Source organism: Nyctereutes procyonoides, unplaced genomic scaffold, assembly GCF_905146905.1.
Source record: "Nyctereutes procyonoides isolate TBG_1078 unplaced genomic scaffold, NYPRO_anot_genome, whole genome shotgun sequence".
NCBI classification, from domain to species: domain Eukaryota; kingdom Metazoa; phylum Chordata; class Mammalia; order Carnivora; family Canidae; genus Nyctereutes; species Nyctereutes procyonoides.
In genome coordinates this window covers 13,133,209-13,148,127 of record NW_026575049.1, presented here as the reverse complement: position 1 = coordinate 13,148,127, position 14,919 = coordinate 13,133,209, and the positions used below count along the sequence as shown (strand labels likewise).

Here is a 14,919-nt window from a genome sequence, read left to right as displayed (position 1 = left end):
GATAGCGTAGCTACTCAGGTCCCCCTAGCTCTGGAACTCTGGTTTCTCCGACTCGTCTTGGGTTCACCTGCTTTCCCTTCTGTTAACCAATCTAGTCGTGTCGAGACGCGGACAGCTTTCACAGCGTGCTCCCCTGCCTTCCATGTGGTGGCCATGGGCGTCTTTCTCAAACCCGACAAAAATTGACTGGCTTGGAAGAGAATCGAGGAAAAAAAAAACCCCAAAGTACAACAACCACAGACTGAATTTTCTACTCTAGTAAAAGTACCATTTTATGAAAGCTTTGTTTTGAAATATGTTGGTGGAACTGGCTTGTGGGGAAGAAAGTGATTTCCTCCTGCCTGTGGTCAGAAGAGTGCGAGGGCCGCCAGCGCAGAGCACGGTGAAGGCTTCCACTGCGTGTCGGTGACATGGGAGTCAGGCAATATGTAACCAGGGTGGGTCCACGGGTGTTTTGCTTGTTTCCTATGAGGTTGTCTTTCTAGAACACCCCTTGAGGCTCCCGGGCTGGCCTCCAGCTGGCCTCCCACATTGGATCCCCCACCCCCACTCATCCTGTGTCCGCTGGTGGTCTTTGGGACACCAACTCTGACCGTATCACTGCCCTGCTCAGCATCCTTCGCCGGTTCCCAAGCCAGATGGAAAGGAAGGCCGCATCCTCAGCCGCCCCCGCCATCCAGGGTCTGAGCTGGGTGCTGGAGTGGGTGCACCCGAGGCTCGCTGGCCTCAGCATCCCCCCGGCCCCTTGCTCTCCCTGCCCAGCCCTCTCGGCGACTGCATCCCTTCGCTTTCCAAGCTTGATGGGCAACCTCCCCTTGGCCTGGCCCCGCTTTGGGGGCACTTTGTGCCTCTCTAGTGGGTTTGCTGGCCACCTCGTGTCCGGTGTGCACTTGTCCCGTCACAGACGTGACACTGGCTATTCCCTACGGGTGGGAATCCTGTGTGTCCGGGGTAGGCCCTTGTGCAGCGCCTGGCCCCGAAGGGGCTGCCCCATACATCGGAGTGGACACCACCAGCTGTCCCCGCCTCCGTCGCCCCCTCCTTCCAGAAGAGCTGCCTGTACCCAGAGCTTAATGGACTGTCCGGTCACTCGGCTCGAGACCACACCTGCTGGCCTTCCTTGCAGCCACGCTGGGCTGTGAGCGGAGCGCCGTTGGGGGGTCCTGGGTCACCCCCGAGAGAGGCTGCTTGTCCTCCGCTCTGCCTGACGGGGAGCTCCTGCGGGCGGCGCTGGCCTGGAGAGCCCTCTGAGGAAGGCGCGGCAAGGACAGGGAGGCGCGAGTGGCCCTGGGCCCCTGAGGGCTTCACGGGGCGCAGCCGCCCGGCCCCCAAGTCAGATTACTCAGCTGGCGAGGCCGGTTGGCCTCCCCTGTCACAGACCTTTCTAGATGCCGGGCTCGAGGGACCACGTTTGCAGCCAGTGTTCCGACTGCAGCGTTGTCGCCTCGCTTGACCTCCCTTGGTCCTCGCATGGTGGCTGGCAGCCGCACTCCAAGCTCTCTGGGACACTGCTGTCGCTGTGCTCCTGACAGCCATGCTGAGGCAGGGGGACATGGCCTTCCCCTTCCTTCTGGCAGCCTGTGCCTGCACTGTGGGGTGCTGGGGATGCCGGAGGGGGGCCAGATGTGCCCGGCTCTGACCCTGCCAGGTGCGCCCGGCCCGACCTTGCCAGGTGTGCCCGGACCCCACCAGGTGTGCCCGGCTCTGACCCCACCAGGTGCGCCCGGCCCGGCTCCCACCAGGTGCGCCCGGCCCGGCTCCCACCAGGTGCGCCCGGCCCTGACCCTGTCAGGTGCGCCCAGCCCAGGCCCCGCCAGGTGCACCCCACCCGGACCCCGCCAGGTATGCCCAGCTCTGACCCCACCAGGTGCGCCCGGCCCGGACCCCGCCAGGTGCGCCTGGCCCAGGCCCTGCCAGCCTCCTTACTAACGGGCCACGCAGTCATTGGCGACGCCACAGCAACACGCCACACGAGACCCACTCCGAGAAACCCACCAGGGCAGGGGGCTGGAGAGCAGCGTGCGGGGCAGCGAGCTAGAATTTCAGCCCCGAGCCTCTCTGCGGGGACGGCGTTTCAGCGGACGTCTGAGCCACGCGGGCCCCTGGGTGAGGGCAGCGGTCATGCAAAGGCCCTGAGCGGGGACTACAGGGAGGCCCGTACAGCCGGAGCGGGGTGACAGACGGAGACAAGGGTAGGGGCGACTTGGAGAGGCGCCGGGTCTACCTCCCACAGGGCTCTGGCGGCCACGGCCCAGGAGAGGGCATGTCATCAGATCTGGGCTTTAGGTGGTTTAGTTTTTGAAGATTTTATTTCTTCATTTGAGAGGAGGGGGAGAGCGAGTGAGCAGCAGAGGGGCAGAGGTGGAGGCAGCAGCAGGCTCCCCGCGGAGCCCGGAGCCCGAGGCTGGTCTGCACCCCGGGGCCCCGGACATCACCCGAGCCGAAGGCCGCCGCTTACCTGACAGAGCCCCCAGGATCCCTGCATCTGTGCCTTAAACTGGTCCTTCTGCCAGGAGCTTTTATAGGCGAGAGTGGAGTGGAAGTGTGTGTGTGGGGGTGACCAGAGCAGGTCAGGTGGGGGTGCTGGCGCAGGCATGTGGGGCAGGAGACAGGGAGGCCCAGCCGGCAGCCTCTGAGGGTTGAGGGTCGGGGTGAAACACAGGCTGCCCCAGAAGAAGAGCGCTTTCTGTTTATGGCCATAGCGTAGGTCACTCACGTTGGCCGGCTACCCTACGTGCTGGTGCAGCCCGCTAAGGAGCTGCGTGTGGGTGGGAGCCGGTTAAGGATCGAGGGCCCACTCAGGCTTGGCTGGTGACATGTGACTTGACCAGTCACACTGAGCTGACAGATAATGGTCATTTCATCCCAAGGGTCCCTAACTGCCCCTGCTCAAGGCCCGAACCTCAACGGTACCTCTCTGAGTCCAGGGCAGAGCTTTCAAACGTGGGCTCGGCTCCTGGGCCACCAACGCCACCAGGGTCATCAAGGAGCCTTGATGGTTCCTGAGACGCAGACGTTGGAGATGAAAGGGAGGGAGTCCAAACTTTTTATTTACTTATCTTGTTAGCTAAAATCGTTGTCAGGCCAAATACCTTCCTATCACTTCCCACGCATTGTTTCTGTTTCCTGGGCGAGGGCTGTGGAGCCCAAGTCTGCATCCACAACTAACCCGTGGACCCGGGAACCTGTGCTTCCGGGGAGCTCGTCCTAAAGGGATTCACAGGGCGCTGTTAGCTACCTGCTGGGCTGCTGCAAGACCCAGCTCACTGACAAAAACAACCATTGACAGCAATCATTGGGTCCCCCTCTGATTTCTTCACCATGTGGGATGCTCTCAGGAACTCTAAAATCAAATACATATAAACTATAGAGGAAAGAAGGCTTTCAAACAAATACACGGATAATGAGAACTGTGCACACATCTTTCCTGGGATGATTTGAACTAACAAATCTCCGGCAACTGTTCCAGCCCCAGAGACCCACATACCATTGGACTGAAAGTTTTTTTTTTTCCTATTTCTAAAATTATTTCATGGGAATATCTCTTCCATCATCTTCATTTCTTTTTTTTTCATCATCTTCATTTCTATACTAAGATACCACTTAATAAGGAAGACTTTTTATATATTTTTTATATGGCATAAAAAACGTTTTTATTCCTAAAGATACTGCTCCAGATGTAAGATTCATATTTGTCCCTCTATTGTTAGTTTTACTGACAAGAGTCAGATGCTTGGGGACTCCTGGGTGGCTCAGCGGTTTAGCATCTGCCTGCGGCCCAGGGCATGACCCCGGGGTCCCAGGATCGAGTCCCACGTTGGGCACCCTGCATGGAGCCTGCTTCTCCCTCTGCCTGTGTCTCTACCTCTCTCTCTCTCTCTGTGTCTCTCATGAATAAATAAATAAAATCTTAAAAAAAAAGTCAGATGCTTAACTGGCTGAACCAGTTGTAACATTTTACAGGTGCCCCTATGTAACATTTTAAAATTTTATTTACTTATTAATCAGTTTATTATTATTTTTTTCTTTGTAACATTTTTAAAAAGGATTATTTATTTATTTTGGAGAGAGGGAGGGAGGGGGAGCAAGGGTGCATTGGAGGGGGAGAGAGGGAGAGAATTTTTAAGCAGACAAGCCCGATCTGGGGCTCAACCCCAGGACCCTGAGATCATGATCTGAGCTGAGACCAAGAATCTGACACTTAAACTGACTGAGCCACCCAGGCGCTGCCCTCACCGTGTAACATTTTCATTTTCTGTTACTTCATAGCAGGACGTAGATCAAAGATTATTATAGTCCATATTTTGTAGGTAAAGATACCAAAGCTCAGAAAGGTTTTATGTAAAATGGAAACCATTGTCCTTTGCCCAGTTTTACTTACACATAATGTAGTCTTGTGTTAGGGAGCACAGCAGTTATGTAGCAGCAAGGGCTACTTAAATAATCAGAGCAGGATGAGCTTGAATATGATAACCCTTATGATTTAAAAGAAGACATTTCTGGGACGTCTGGGGGGCTCAGTCGATTAAATGTCAGACTCCTGGTTTTTGGTTCAGGTCATGATCTCAGGGTTATGAGATCGAGTTCTGAGTCGGGCTCTGTGTGGGGAGTCTGCTTGAGATTTTCTCTCTCCCTCTCCTTCTGCTCCTCTACACCCCCTTCTCTAAAAATAAATAAATAAATAAATAAATAAATAAATAAATAAATAAATAAATAAATAAATTAAAAGAAGACATTTCTGACTACTTAGCAAATTCATGCTTTGCTCCTAGAAATTACTGCTTTATTTTCCAATTTTTTTACAGAGTACATGAGACCCGGACAGCACACATGCCATCCTTGCAAAATTAATTTGTTCTAGAAATTTGGTGACAGCTAAGATCAGGCTTGATGGTAGTAGTTGCCCCCGCTCTTCCCGTTCTGAAGCTCTGGATGACACCTGCTGATTTCCAGTGTTCTGGTACTGTTTTCCTTCTCTGTGATTTTCTGATATCAGTTTCCAGTGACTCTGTTACTGTTTCTAAACATCTTTTCATTCTTCTGGGTTGTGATCAATAATTGTAGTTAAACTATCACTTAAACATGAAATCTCTAAAGTTTCCTATTCCTGCATGATGCATCAAAATATTCTCATGTGAAAAAGTTCTTCTATAATAAAATTAGCAAGAACTGTAATAATTTTGTAATTGATGACTTTCAAAAGACAAAGTGATGAAAACAAACCTCACGGTCAATTCAGATTGGCCATTCATGATTCAACTCTATGGATTAAGTGCTCTTCTTGCTTTTGGGGCCACCCCGTCCATTGATGAGTGTGGCTTTGGGTTGTCCTTAAAGGAGCCAAGTGTCTGGATGATGAAGAGTTAGACATAAATAGGATGAAACTCTTAATGAGACGTCATCTACTAATCTTATCTCTGCTGGATGTAATGCATCATCTTTGTAATTGACCAAGCTCACCGTGGTGGGTTTTCTTTTATAAGACGTCCACGCTACTCAGAAGGGCCCAGATGCTTAGACATTAACCCACTGGTATTCATCTTTGGTAAGGTTTGCTGAAGCCTATTTAGCAGTCTTGGATGCAAGGACCATGAAATCCTACCAACTCTTTTTCTTCCCATTGGAAGAAATAAGTGTCTTTCCTAATATGCTTCAAGAAATTGTGATTTTCAAAAAAAATATGGTTTCCATCCCTCCTCCTCCATAAGTTAAGCATATCCCATTGGTCAAGTCTAGTCAAAAATCGTTCTTTTTTTCTGTGTATTTGTGAGCTATCCATTTTGTTTTCATTATTAGGATAAAAATATTCAGATTTCAAATTTCAAAGGCTAAGACCACTGGAGTGAATAAATGAACTCTTCAGGGTAACAGAGAATAATACTTCAGAGGGCATAAAGTCCTATGGTTTCTTTAATCACAGACTAGTAAAGTTCAATATTTACTCCTTTGTGAGGTTTCCCTTAATTACCTCAGTCCACAGTCAACTTTCGTGTAGGACATATTTTATGTCTATGAAGGTTCATTTTCTACCTTTTTATTTGTAGTTTACCCCATTGGATTATAGATTCCTAAGGTCAGGAATCTTACTGCTCCCACAGAGCAGGTAGCCGAATCAATAAGTATTGATGGATCATTTGATCTTGTTTCTAAAGACAGTTGGCCATCGTGCTACAGTTGCTTCCGGTCTGGCATAACTATTCCAAGATGCCTGGTCAGTCATATAACCAGACCAGAAACAGCTAAAGAATATTCCTTCGTTATGTATCAAATTTAAATTCAGCAATTTCTTTGAGTACTTAAAAATTTTTTTTAAATTTATTTGAGAGAGATAGAGAGCACGAGCAGAGGGAGGGGCAGAGGGACAAATAGACTCTCCACTGAGCAGAAAGCCCAGTGCAGGGCTCAATTCCAGGAACCTGAGACCATGATCTGAGTCAAAGGCAGACAGATGCTTAACCGACTGAGCCACCCAGGTGCCCTTCCTGTGAGTACTTCCAATATGCCACATACAGTGCTTTGCGGCGTAAAAGTAGTATCTACCTCTTATTAGTCAATTCATAAGCGCCGGGCACACTGTTAAGTACTTTCCATATATTGTTCTATTTAATTGTTATAAAATCATATCAAACAACATGACTATTCCCCTTTTACAGAGGGGAAAATGAGCCTAAGAGAGGTTATTTGCTCACACTTACATAGAAAAGTTTACACAAGAGAATTTGGTTCATCATAGCATTTTGGCTCAAAAATTTGAGTTTTTAACCATTACTTTGGCTAAAAGTAGGGTGCTCTGGAACTTAGGTTGGTCAGGAAAAATCCATCTAAAACAGGAAGAACACAAGGACACAAATAGCTGCATCACTGTGGTTTAGGCCAGAAGAAAACTGTACTCACTGCTTCTTATTCAGCTTCCTTGATGGCCCTCCAGATCTTTGCAACCTTGTTGCTCTCACTACTATCACTGGCGGTCTCTCTTTCTTCTCGCTAGCCCTCTTTTAATTCTCATCCTCCAAACATAGATGGTCCTCAAGTTTCTGTCCTTACATCTTTTCTTTTTTCTCTGTCTAGTGGTGCTCAAACTTTAGTGTGTATTGTCATCTCCTGAGAAGCCACAAAAATTCAGATCCCCAGGCCTCAACCCAGATTTAGTGAATCAAGAGTTTCTAAGGGGAAGGATTCAGGTGATTTTAATATGGGTGAGGGCCACACTGGGAAACACAGAGCCTATACCTTCTCTCAAGGTTCTCATCTGCCCCAGCACCTTCAAAAATCACTTTTTTTTTAGAGGAAGAGAGAGGGGTGGAGAAGAGCAGAAGGAGACGGAGAGAGAGAATCCTAAGCAGGCTCCTCACCTAGCATGGGGCTTGATCTTACAACCCTGAGATCATGACCTGAGCCAAAATCAATAGACACTTAACTGACTTAGCCACCCAGGTGCCCCCCAAATCACCTCTTTGTAAACAACTCTCTAGTCATTATTTCTGGAACACAGTCACCATGCTCAAGACTCACATTCCAACTGTGTTAATGATATCTCCATTTGGATGTCCTACACGTATCAAAACAAGACATCCCCTGCCTCCAAAATATCAGTTGTTGCCCTTGATTGAATTCCCTGTTTCACTGACTACCTCTCACGAGTCTTCTGGCATCTAGTCTCATAACTTTACTCACAATCATCTCTCACCTTCAGACTTCCATTTGACCCCCTTATCAATCAACTGATGAGTCCCTGACTGTCTTCCTGCACTGTGATGCTTCCATATATCCCAGTGGGTCTCAGCCCACCTGAAGAGCTTTAAAAAAATTCTGTCTGGGTCCCCACTGAGACCCATTATAGCAGAATCTCTGGGAATAAGTCCCAGTAATTAGTAGTTTTAAAAATGCTCCATATGATACTAATGCATATGCGAAGATGGGAAACTCTGAAATAGTTCTCTCAGTATAGTATTGATAAGATCAACAAAAGGCCTTTATGGTTTCCATTCCCAGAAACGATGATTCATTCATTACTTGTTGGAGAATTAGGAGAGGTGATTATTTAATGGATTTTAATAGTTATCCAGAAGAGACAGTAGGAACCTGAACTATGTGGTGATAAAATCGAGCAAACGAATGGGAAAGACAGTTGTGGAGTTGTGGGTTCTGGATCTTGGAAATTGGCGGATACTGGGGGTGAGAGAGAAAGAATTACAGAACAAAAGGAGTGATAGACACAGTGATCACAAATTTGGGTAAGAATGCTGATGGCAAGCAGGAAAGGCAAGAGAAAAAGCTTGTTGGGGGGGCTGGACGAGGAAATCTGGTTCTGCACTTGTTAGGTTTTAAAGTATTGGTAGGCTAGGTGGAAGTGTCACTTGGCAGATGATTCTCAAAATGTGGACCCTAGACTAGTAGTACCAGCATCCCCTGAGAATGTGATATAAATGCAAATTCTTGACATCTTCCCCTCCCACATCCAACTTGGTGAAGAAATGCTGTGTTGGGTCTCAGTGATGGGTTTAGCAAGCACTCCAGAAGATTCTGATCTCACTAGAATTCAAGAACCCCTGGCCTAGAGTAATGGTCCTCAAATTTATCATGAATCAAAATCACCTAAAGAGCTTATTAAAGGCAGTTTCCTGGGCCCGATCCCAGAATTTCTGATTCACTAGGTTGGAATGTGGCACAGGATTTGCATTTCTAACAAGTCCACGGGAGGTGCCAATACTGCAGGTCCAGGGACCACACTTTGAGAACCACTGGTGCAGCGGTCAAAGACAAAAGAAATATTGATTTGGTGGTCATCTATCTTAACAAAAATAGTTCAACTCTTGGGTTTCTTTCCAGACAACTGCAGTTGTCTCCTAATGGGTCTGTAGCCTCCTATCAGGTTCCTTTGCTTCTGTAATTCCCCAATCTCTTCTGCATACAGAAATCAGAGAAATCATCTAAAATCATAAACCCTATTGCTTCACTAGCTCTATGCAACCCTCCAATGGTTTTCCGCTGCTCTTATTTGAATTCTATACGTAGCCTGATTGGTCGTGCATGATCTCGTCTTTGCTTCTCCAACCTCATCCTGTGTCAATCCCCCTGCCTCCGACTATGTTTCAGCCCCGATGACCTTATTCCATGCCCACTGACATGTCATGTTCTTTCCTACCTCAAGACCTCTACTTACACTACTCTTTTGCCAGAAACATTCTATCTCAGCCCTTAGGACAACCAATGTCCTTTCATTCTCCTGATCTCCTGATCTCAGTTTAGATGTCATCTTCTTAGAGATACTTTCCACTCCTTGTCCTCTCTTGTTAGTTATTCTCCACCTGTGTTTGTGTTCTTCCGCACTCTTGATACAAATAGCATAGGTGCTGGTTTCCTCACTGAGTATATCTGTCTCCGACTAAACTGTGAGCTCCCCTGGGATGGGGACCTGTTGAATGAGCAGGTGAACCATAGCAACTCTTCTCTGTTACATTCCTGGTGGCTCCATAAAGATGTATTCAATGAATGAACTGAAAAGTACCTGAGAAAGGAAACAATGAAATGAACTACAATGATCTGGGGAACACCTACATTTTATAGGAGTTGGGAGTGGAGGGGAAAGGATGCTAAAGAGAAAAAGAAGAGGAGCCAGAGAGGTAGGGCACTTGCAGAACACTGCCAAAAATGTCATAACAAAAGGTACATACACGTGTGCACACACCCAGGGACAGCTCCCTAAATGTCTATATCTAGCTATATGGGTAGACATTCGGAAGAGAACCAAAATAACTGCCATGAAATAACATTAGAGAAAAAGAATTTCAAAGAGGCAGCATTTTTCATCATTTGCCAGACCTCCGAAGACAAGGGACTGAGTACTGTGACAAAGCCAAGGGGCAGGAAGATTACTCACGGGCATGAAGGTGTTTCCACTTTACTAACACAACCAGTATGTGAATTACAGTTTACCAAAGTTCTTTCATCATCATTTCATTTGATCCTTAGGAAAAAAAAATCTCAAAAGACAGGCAGGACAGCTCTCAGCACTTTCAGCAACATGATGAGGAAGCAGAAGTAACAAGCATAGATTGTGCTTTCAGGAAGTTTGGTGGTATTTCTCATTACACATTTCATCTGCAATAATCGGTATCTACTATTTATGTAGAGATTCTTCAAGGCCAACCATAATATGAGCAAATAGTTCCAGGGAACAATAGTAACTTAAAAACAGACCTCCCTAGAGCTTCTCATGTTTCCTTGACGGCTAAATCGAGTATTTGATTCCAATAGCATTAGAATCTGGAAAGATTTTAAAATACTCCTCGGAAACAAAGGCCTTCAAACGCACACTGTTTAAAATGGTAACAGTTCATTTTCCCCTCTGGTTTCACCAGCCTACGAACCTAAGTTTCATGGGACTCGTAGATGTCCGCCCTAGGCATGCTCTCCCATTAGCTCTTCTCATCTAAATACGCTCTGGGGGCTCAAATGTAGGATCTTTTATTTGTCCAAAGAGCGAACATGAAGACAAGTCCCTGGTAGAACCGAATCAACAGAACCAAGAGAGACACTGTTGGAGAGAAACGCAATGAGTGCACGGATTGTCCCAATGTGGTAAAGGGCCATCCCGCCCTGATCCTGTAAACCCTTTAGAGCTCACAGCTTGAAACAACTTTTCCTTCCCAAGTCCTGGATCCCCGAGTGGCCGCACAATCGGGCTCAGGAAATAGGAAAGAGGGAGGTTAGAATCTTCCCGAAGGTGCTCCCATTTTACTAATACAGCTCAGGGCATGAATTAGAGTCTAGCAAAGTTCTTTCATCATCATTTCATTCGATTCTCAGGGACATCTCAAGACGCAGGCAGGTAGCTCTCACCGATACCCCCGCAGGCCCAGTGGGGCCAAGTGGATTATCAGCTAGGGAATGGCAGAGACAGGATAAGAGTCCTGCGTGTTGCCTCTAAATACTGTGCTTTTTCTCTCTACACAGCGCAGCCTTGTCACACTCATACGATTTCTGGTTTTTGCTTTTGTTTCCAGAAGGAAAAGGCTCTCCTTCTCTTTGCCACAACAGGACATAAGGCCTGTGCATGTTTGGTCACCATGCAGAGTTAGGAAAAGGAATAACAAACGATAAACAGGACATGAGTGCGCCAACACACGTGGCACAGGTAGGAAGCATTCCAGAATGTCACGAGGAAGGGGAGACCATGAACGGTGATCGCTTTTATTCTTCTTAAACACTTGCTTCAGGCAGTCACTTTCTCCAGTGATTGTAATAGCCGTGTATTTCTAAACGCGGAGCCATTGAGTGCCTTTAGGACTTTCTGGATTCTTAGAGGAGTTTATTTATTTTATTTATTTATTTTTTTGATTTTTATTTATTTATGATAGTCACATACAGAGAGAGAGGCAGAGGGAGAAGCAGGCTCCATGCACCGGGGGCCTGACATGGGATTCGATCCCGGGTCTCCAGGATCGCGCCCTGGGCCAAAGGCAGGCACTAAACCACTGCGCCACCCAGGGATCCCTCTTAGAGGAGTTTAAACTGTGACACCTTTGTCAAGCTCCGGGGACGGACAAGGGATGAATCACTGTCTCTTTCATTCCTCCACAAACGCACAGACAGACAGAGAATATGACAGATCGATCATTACCAAACTCAGTTTAAATATGGATTTTTTTAAATTTTTATTTACTTATGATAGTCACACAGAGAAAGAGAGAGAGGCAGAGACACAGGCAGAGAGAGAAGCAGGCTCCATGCACCGGGAGCCCGATGTGGGATTCGATCCCGGGTCTCCAGGATCGCGCCCTGGGCCAAAGGCAGGCGCCAAACCGCTGCGCCACCCAGGGATCCCCCCAAACTCAGTTTAACACAACATTTTAAAGGATTCAACTGTGCAAACTGCTGTTCTAGGCCCTGTTAGGGGAGAGAAATGCACGGACAAACCATGTGCAATTCCTAACCCTCCCTCAACTTTGTGAGGTTAGCTTCGAAGGTGGGTTTGAATCTTAGCCCTGACACTTAACCATTGCATGATCTGGAACTGGTTCCTTATTTTCTCTGTTCATCATTTCTTAAAAAAAAAAAAAAGAAAGAAAAGAAAAAAGAAAAAAAGAAAAAAATCTACGTTTATGGCCATGATTTGGAACTAGTTCCTTATTTTCTCTGTTCATCATTTCTTAAAAAAAAAAAAACAAAAACTACGTTTATGGGGCTGTTAGGAGGGTTTATTTATTTTATTTTTATTTTTTAATAAAGACTTTATTTATTTATTCATGAGAGACACACACAGAGAGAGGCAGAGACACAGGCAGAGGGAGAAGCAGGCTCCATGCAAGAAGCCTGATACGGGACTCGATCCCGGGACCCTCGGGTCACGCCTTGGGCCAAAGGCAGATGCTAAACTGCTGACCCCCCAGGGATCTCCTGTTAGGAGGGTTTAGTGGGAAAACGGGTATATAGTGTTTTGAACAGTTCCCGGTACAGAGTAAACTACTATTTGTTGTCCTTATAATATAACATGTCATTATTTTGAAGCTCTTACACTCTGGAAGAGAGACTTAAGCACAGCTAAGTCTGATAGAAATGATCAGCAATCTGAGGCATAATCGCAACGCTCTGCAAAACAGGTGCTTTCTCGTTATGGTTTGTTTTGTTTTAAAGACAACACCCTAAAATTAGCCTTGGGAACAAAGGAATAAACCAAGAGGAGTTGAGCATTTCTCCAGGTTCTATGAATACTATGCCCTTCTGCCACGAAATGAAAAACGATGTCTTCGAAACATCAGTCAGATGCAACACAGGATTATATATGAGAAAGCGGTCTAGCTTTTGAATTCCGCAAGTCAGCCAGCTCAGCAGAGGGAATTCCAGAACAGAATGAAAAAACTAGAATGAATAGCCCTTTAAGGGTCCCTGCGATTTCTGAAATTCCGTGATTCCACGGTCGACACACTTAATGGACTTTCCAGATATAAAACTAAGACAATACAGAAAAATATCTTTTTCAAATGGTAGTCCCCTCCCTCTTTTTTTTTTTTAAGTTTTTCTTCCTTGAGTTTTCTCAATTACCTTTTGAAAAACCGGCCTTGGAACAGAATTAACGTTTACTTCATGAAGAAAGAGGAGTTATTTTGAATGAGTTGGGTCGAGGAGGGAGGAACTCTGCTGAACAAAGTCCTTGGGGAAGTGAATGGTTTATTGATTCAGTTTGTGGTCTACAGTTGAGGTGCATGTTGACTCAGGACTCAGGCCTGTGCCATTGCGGGGTGTGAGGAAATTTAAGAGGAAAGCAGAGCAAATGCACACCTTCGAAATACGGGCTGGGAGGGTGTAAATGGGACTAAGCATCATGTATTAATTACAGTGAGGAAGGGAGGATGGGAAGGATGGAAATCAGGAGAAAACCTTACTTGAAATTTGCTACAGGTAACCTTTAGAAATATTGGCTAGTGTCTATCCCATCCGTTGTTTTTTCCTAAGGCAGCTAACTGTTCACGTGTCCGGTTTTCTCAGTATTCATTCACGCGTGGGTTCATCCAGCAAAAATATGCTGGTTATTTATAACATCCAAGCCTTGACCAAGAGGAGGAGGACTCGGCCCTGACCAAGGTTACTCTTCAGCGATGGAAATCGCCAGAGAGAAAAGAGAAGAGGGGCGAAGGGGAGCCTGGACAACCCCGAGCGAAAACCCACAAATGATACAAACTTGCTGGACAGTCTCATCATCTGAGCTCTCCCCCGGCCCCCACCGTATCCCTGGGTAATAATCTGGGCAGATATTCAACTGATTTCAGTAGTAAAACAACAGCACTTGCTAAAAATACAAGGCCATCAAAAATACAGATGAAACCCTAAGGGGGGAGACTTGAGAATACCCTCCTCCTGAAAAGGTGGACATAGTGTCATGTGGTTAAGGTGGAACATTCCTCCCACTTCCCGCGGTGGATCACGCAGCACTTGCACCATTACAATCACTCCCCAGATTGGACCCCGACTCCCGGATTTATGAAATAAGTATTTTCAAAAGAGGCCGTTGCCTCCACACAACTCCTTTAATCAGCAGTGGGAGGACTGACTCGGGCCATGGTGCCAAGCTTTCTTCGCGGCGCCTGCGACTGCACGGGGCTCCCTCGGCCTCCCTCACTCCAAAGGGTAAGAAGATCACATGAATTTTTAAATGCAGATTTTTGGACTATACAGTTCTTTTTCATCTTCTGGCAAGTGATTACGAGACTCAATCAAGATTCTTCTGTGTATCATTAGCTAATTTTAGCTTCCTCCCTTTTTATTTACTTATTTATTTATTTTTTGCAGTGACTTTGGGAGAGCCCGGCCTCAAGTCCTCTGTGGCTTTCCCGTCTTTCTGCTCAAGCCTTGAGGGCAGCTCAATTAGGGAGTCGGAAAATAGTGATTAAAAGTGATTAGGCCGCGACGATTCGGTGCCACGGAGCGTGGACTCCGTCCTCTCCGTCACAACCCGAACCGAGCGGCAGTTTTTGGTTTTGATTATAGCTTTACTTGCTATTTTTTTTTTAATAAACATGAGCCGGTATTCAAACTTTTAATATCCTGCTGCTTAACTCTTTCCAAAGAGACATCCAGCGCTCTTAAACAGCTTTTGTTTTAAAATTTTAATTTGTTTGGCCAGGTCTCACCTTAGAAAGTTGTAGCCTCGTGGTAAACTCTTGTATAAGTTGATTTCCAGAATCAGAGGCAATTCTTTTTTTCTTTCCTCCCCTCCCAACTAAGTGTTTCCTCATGTGCCAAGATTGTTGGTGCTGACAGCTTTTTTTTTTTTTTTTGCTTGTTTTCTCGGGCCTTGGTCTGTCTGGTCCCCCAGCAAGTGCAAGGTGGTACTTACAGCTCCTCCAGGAAGCGGAGACGGGCCAGGGCGCTCGGGGGCAGCTGGCTGATGTTGTTCATACTGAGGTCCCTGGAGAGGAA

The 14,919-nt window shown here is 46.7% G+C and overlaps 1 protein-coding gene across 1 annotated transcript in view; it reads right to left on the bottom strand.

Annotated features, from left to right (window-relative positions):
* The window catches only part of LGR5 (leucine rich repeat containing G protein-coupled receptor 5), a 128,314-nt gene that overhangs the window by 55,877 nt on the left and 57,518 nt on the right, over positions 1-14,919 (bottom strand). The window contains exon 2 of the mRNA XM_055327817.1: positions 14,837-14,908. Coding sequence (XP_055183792.1) covers positions 14,837-14,908 — 72 coding nt within the window. The remainder of the gene's footprint in view (positions 1-14,836; positions 14,909-14,919) is intronic.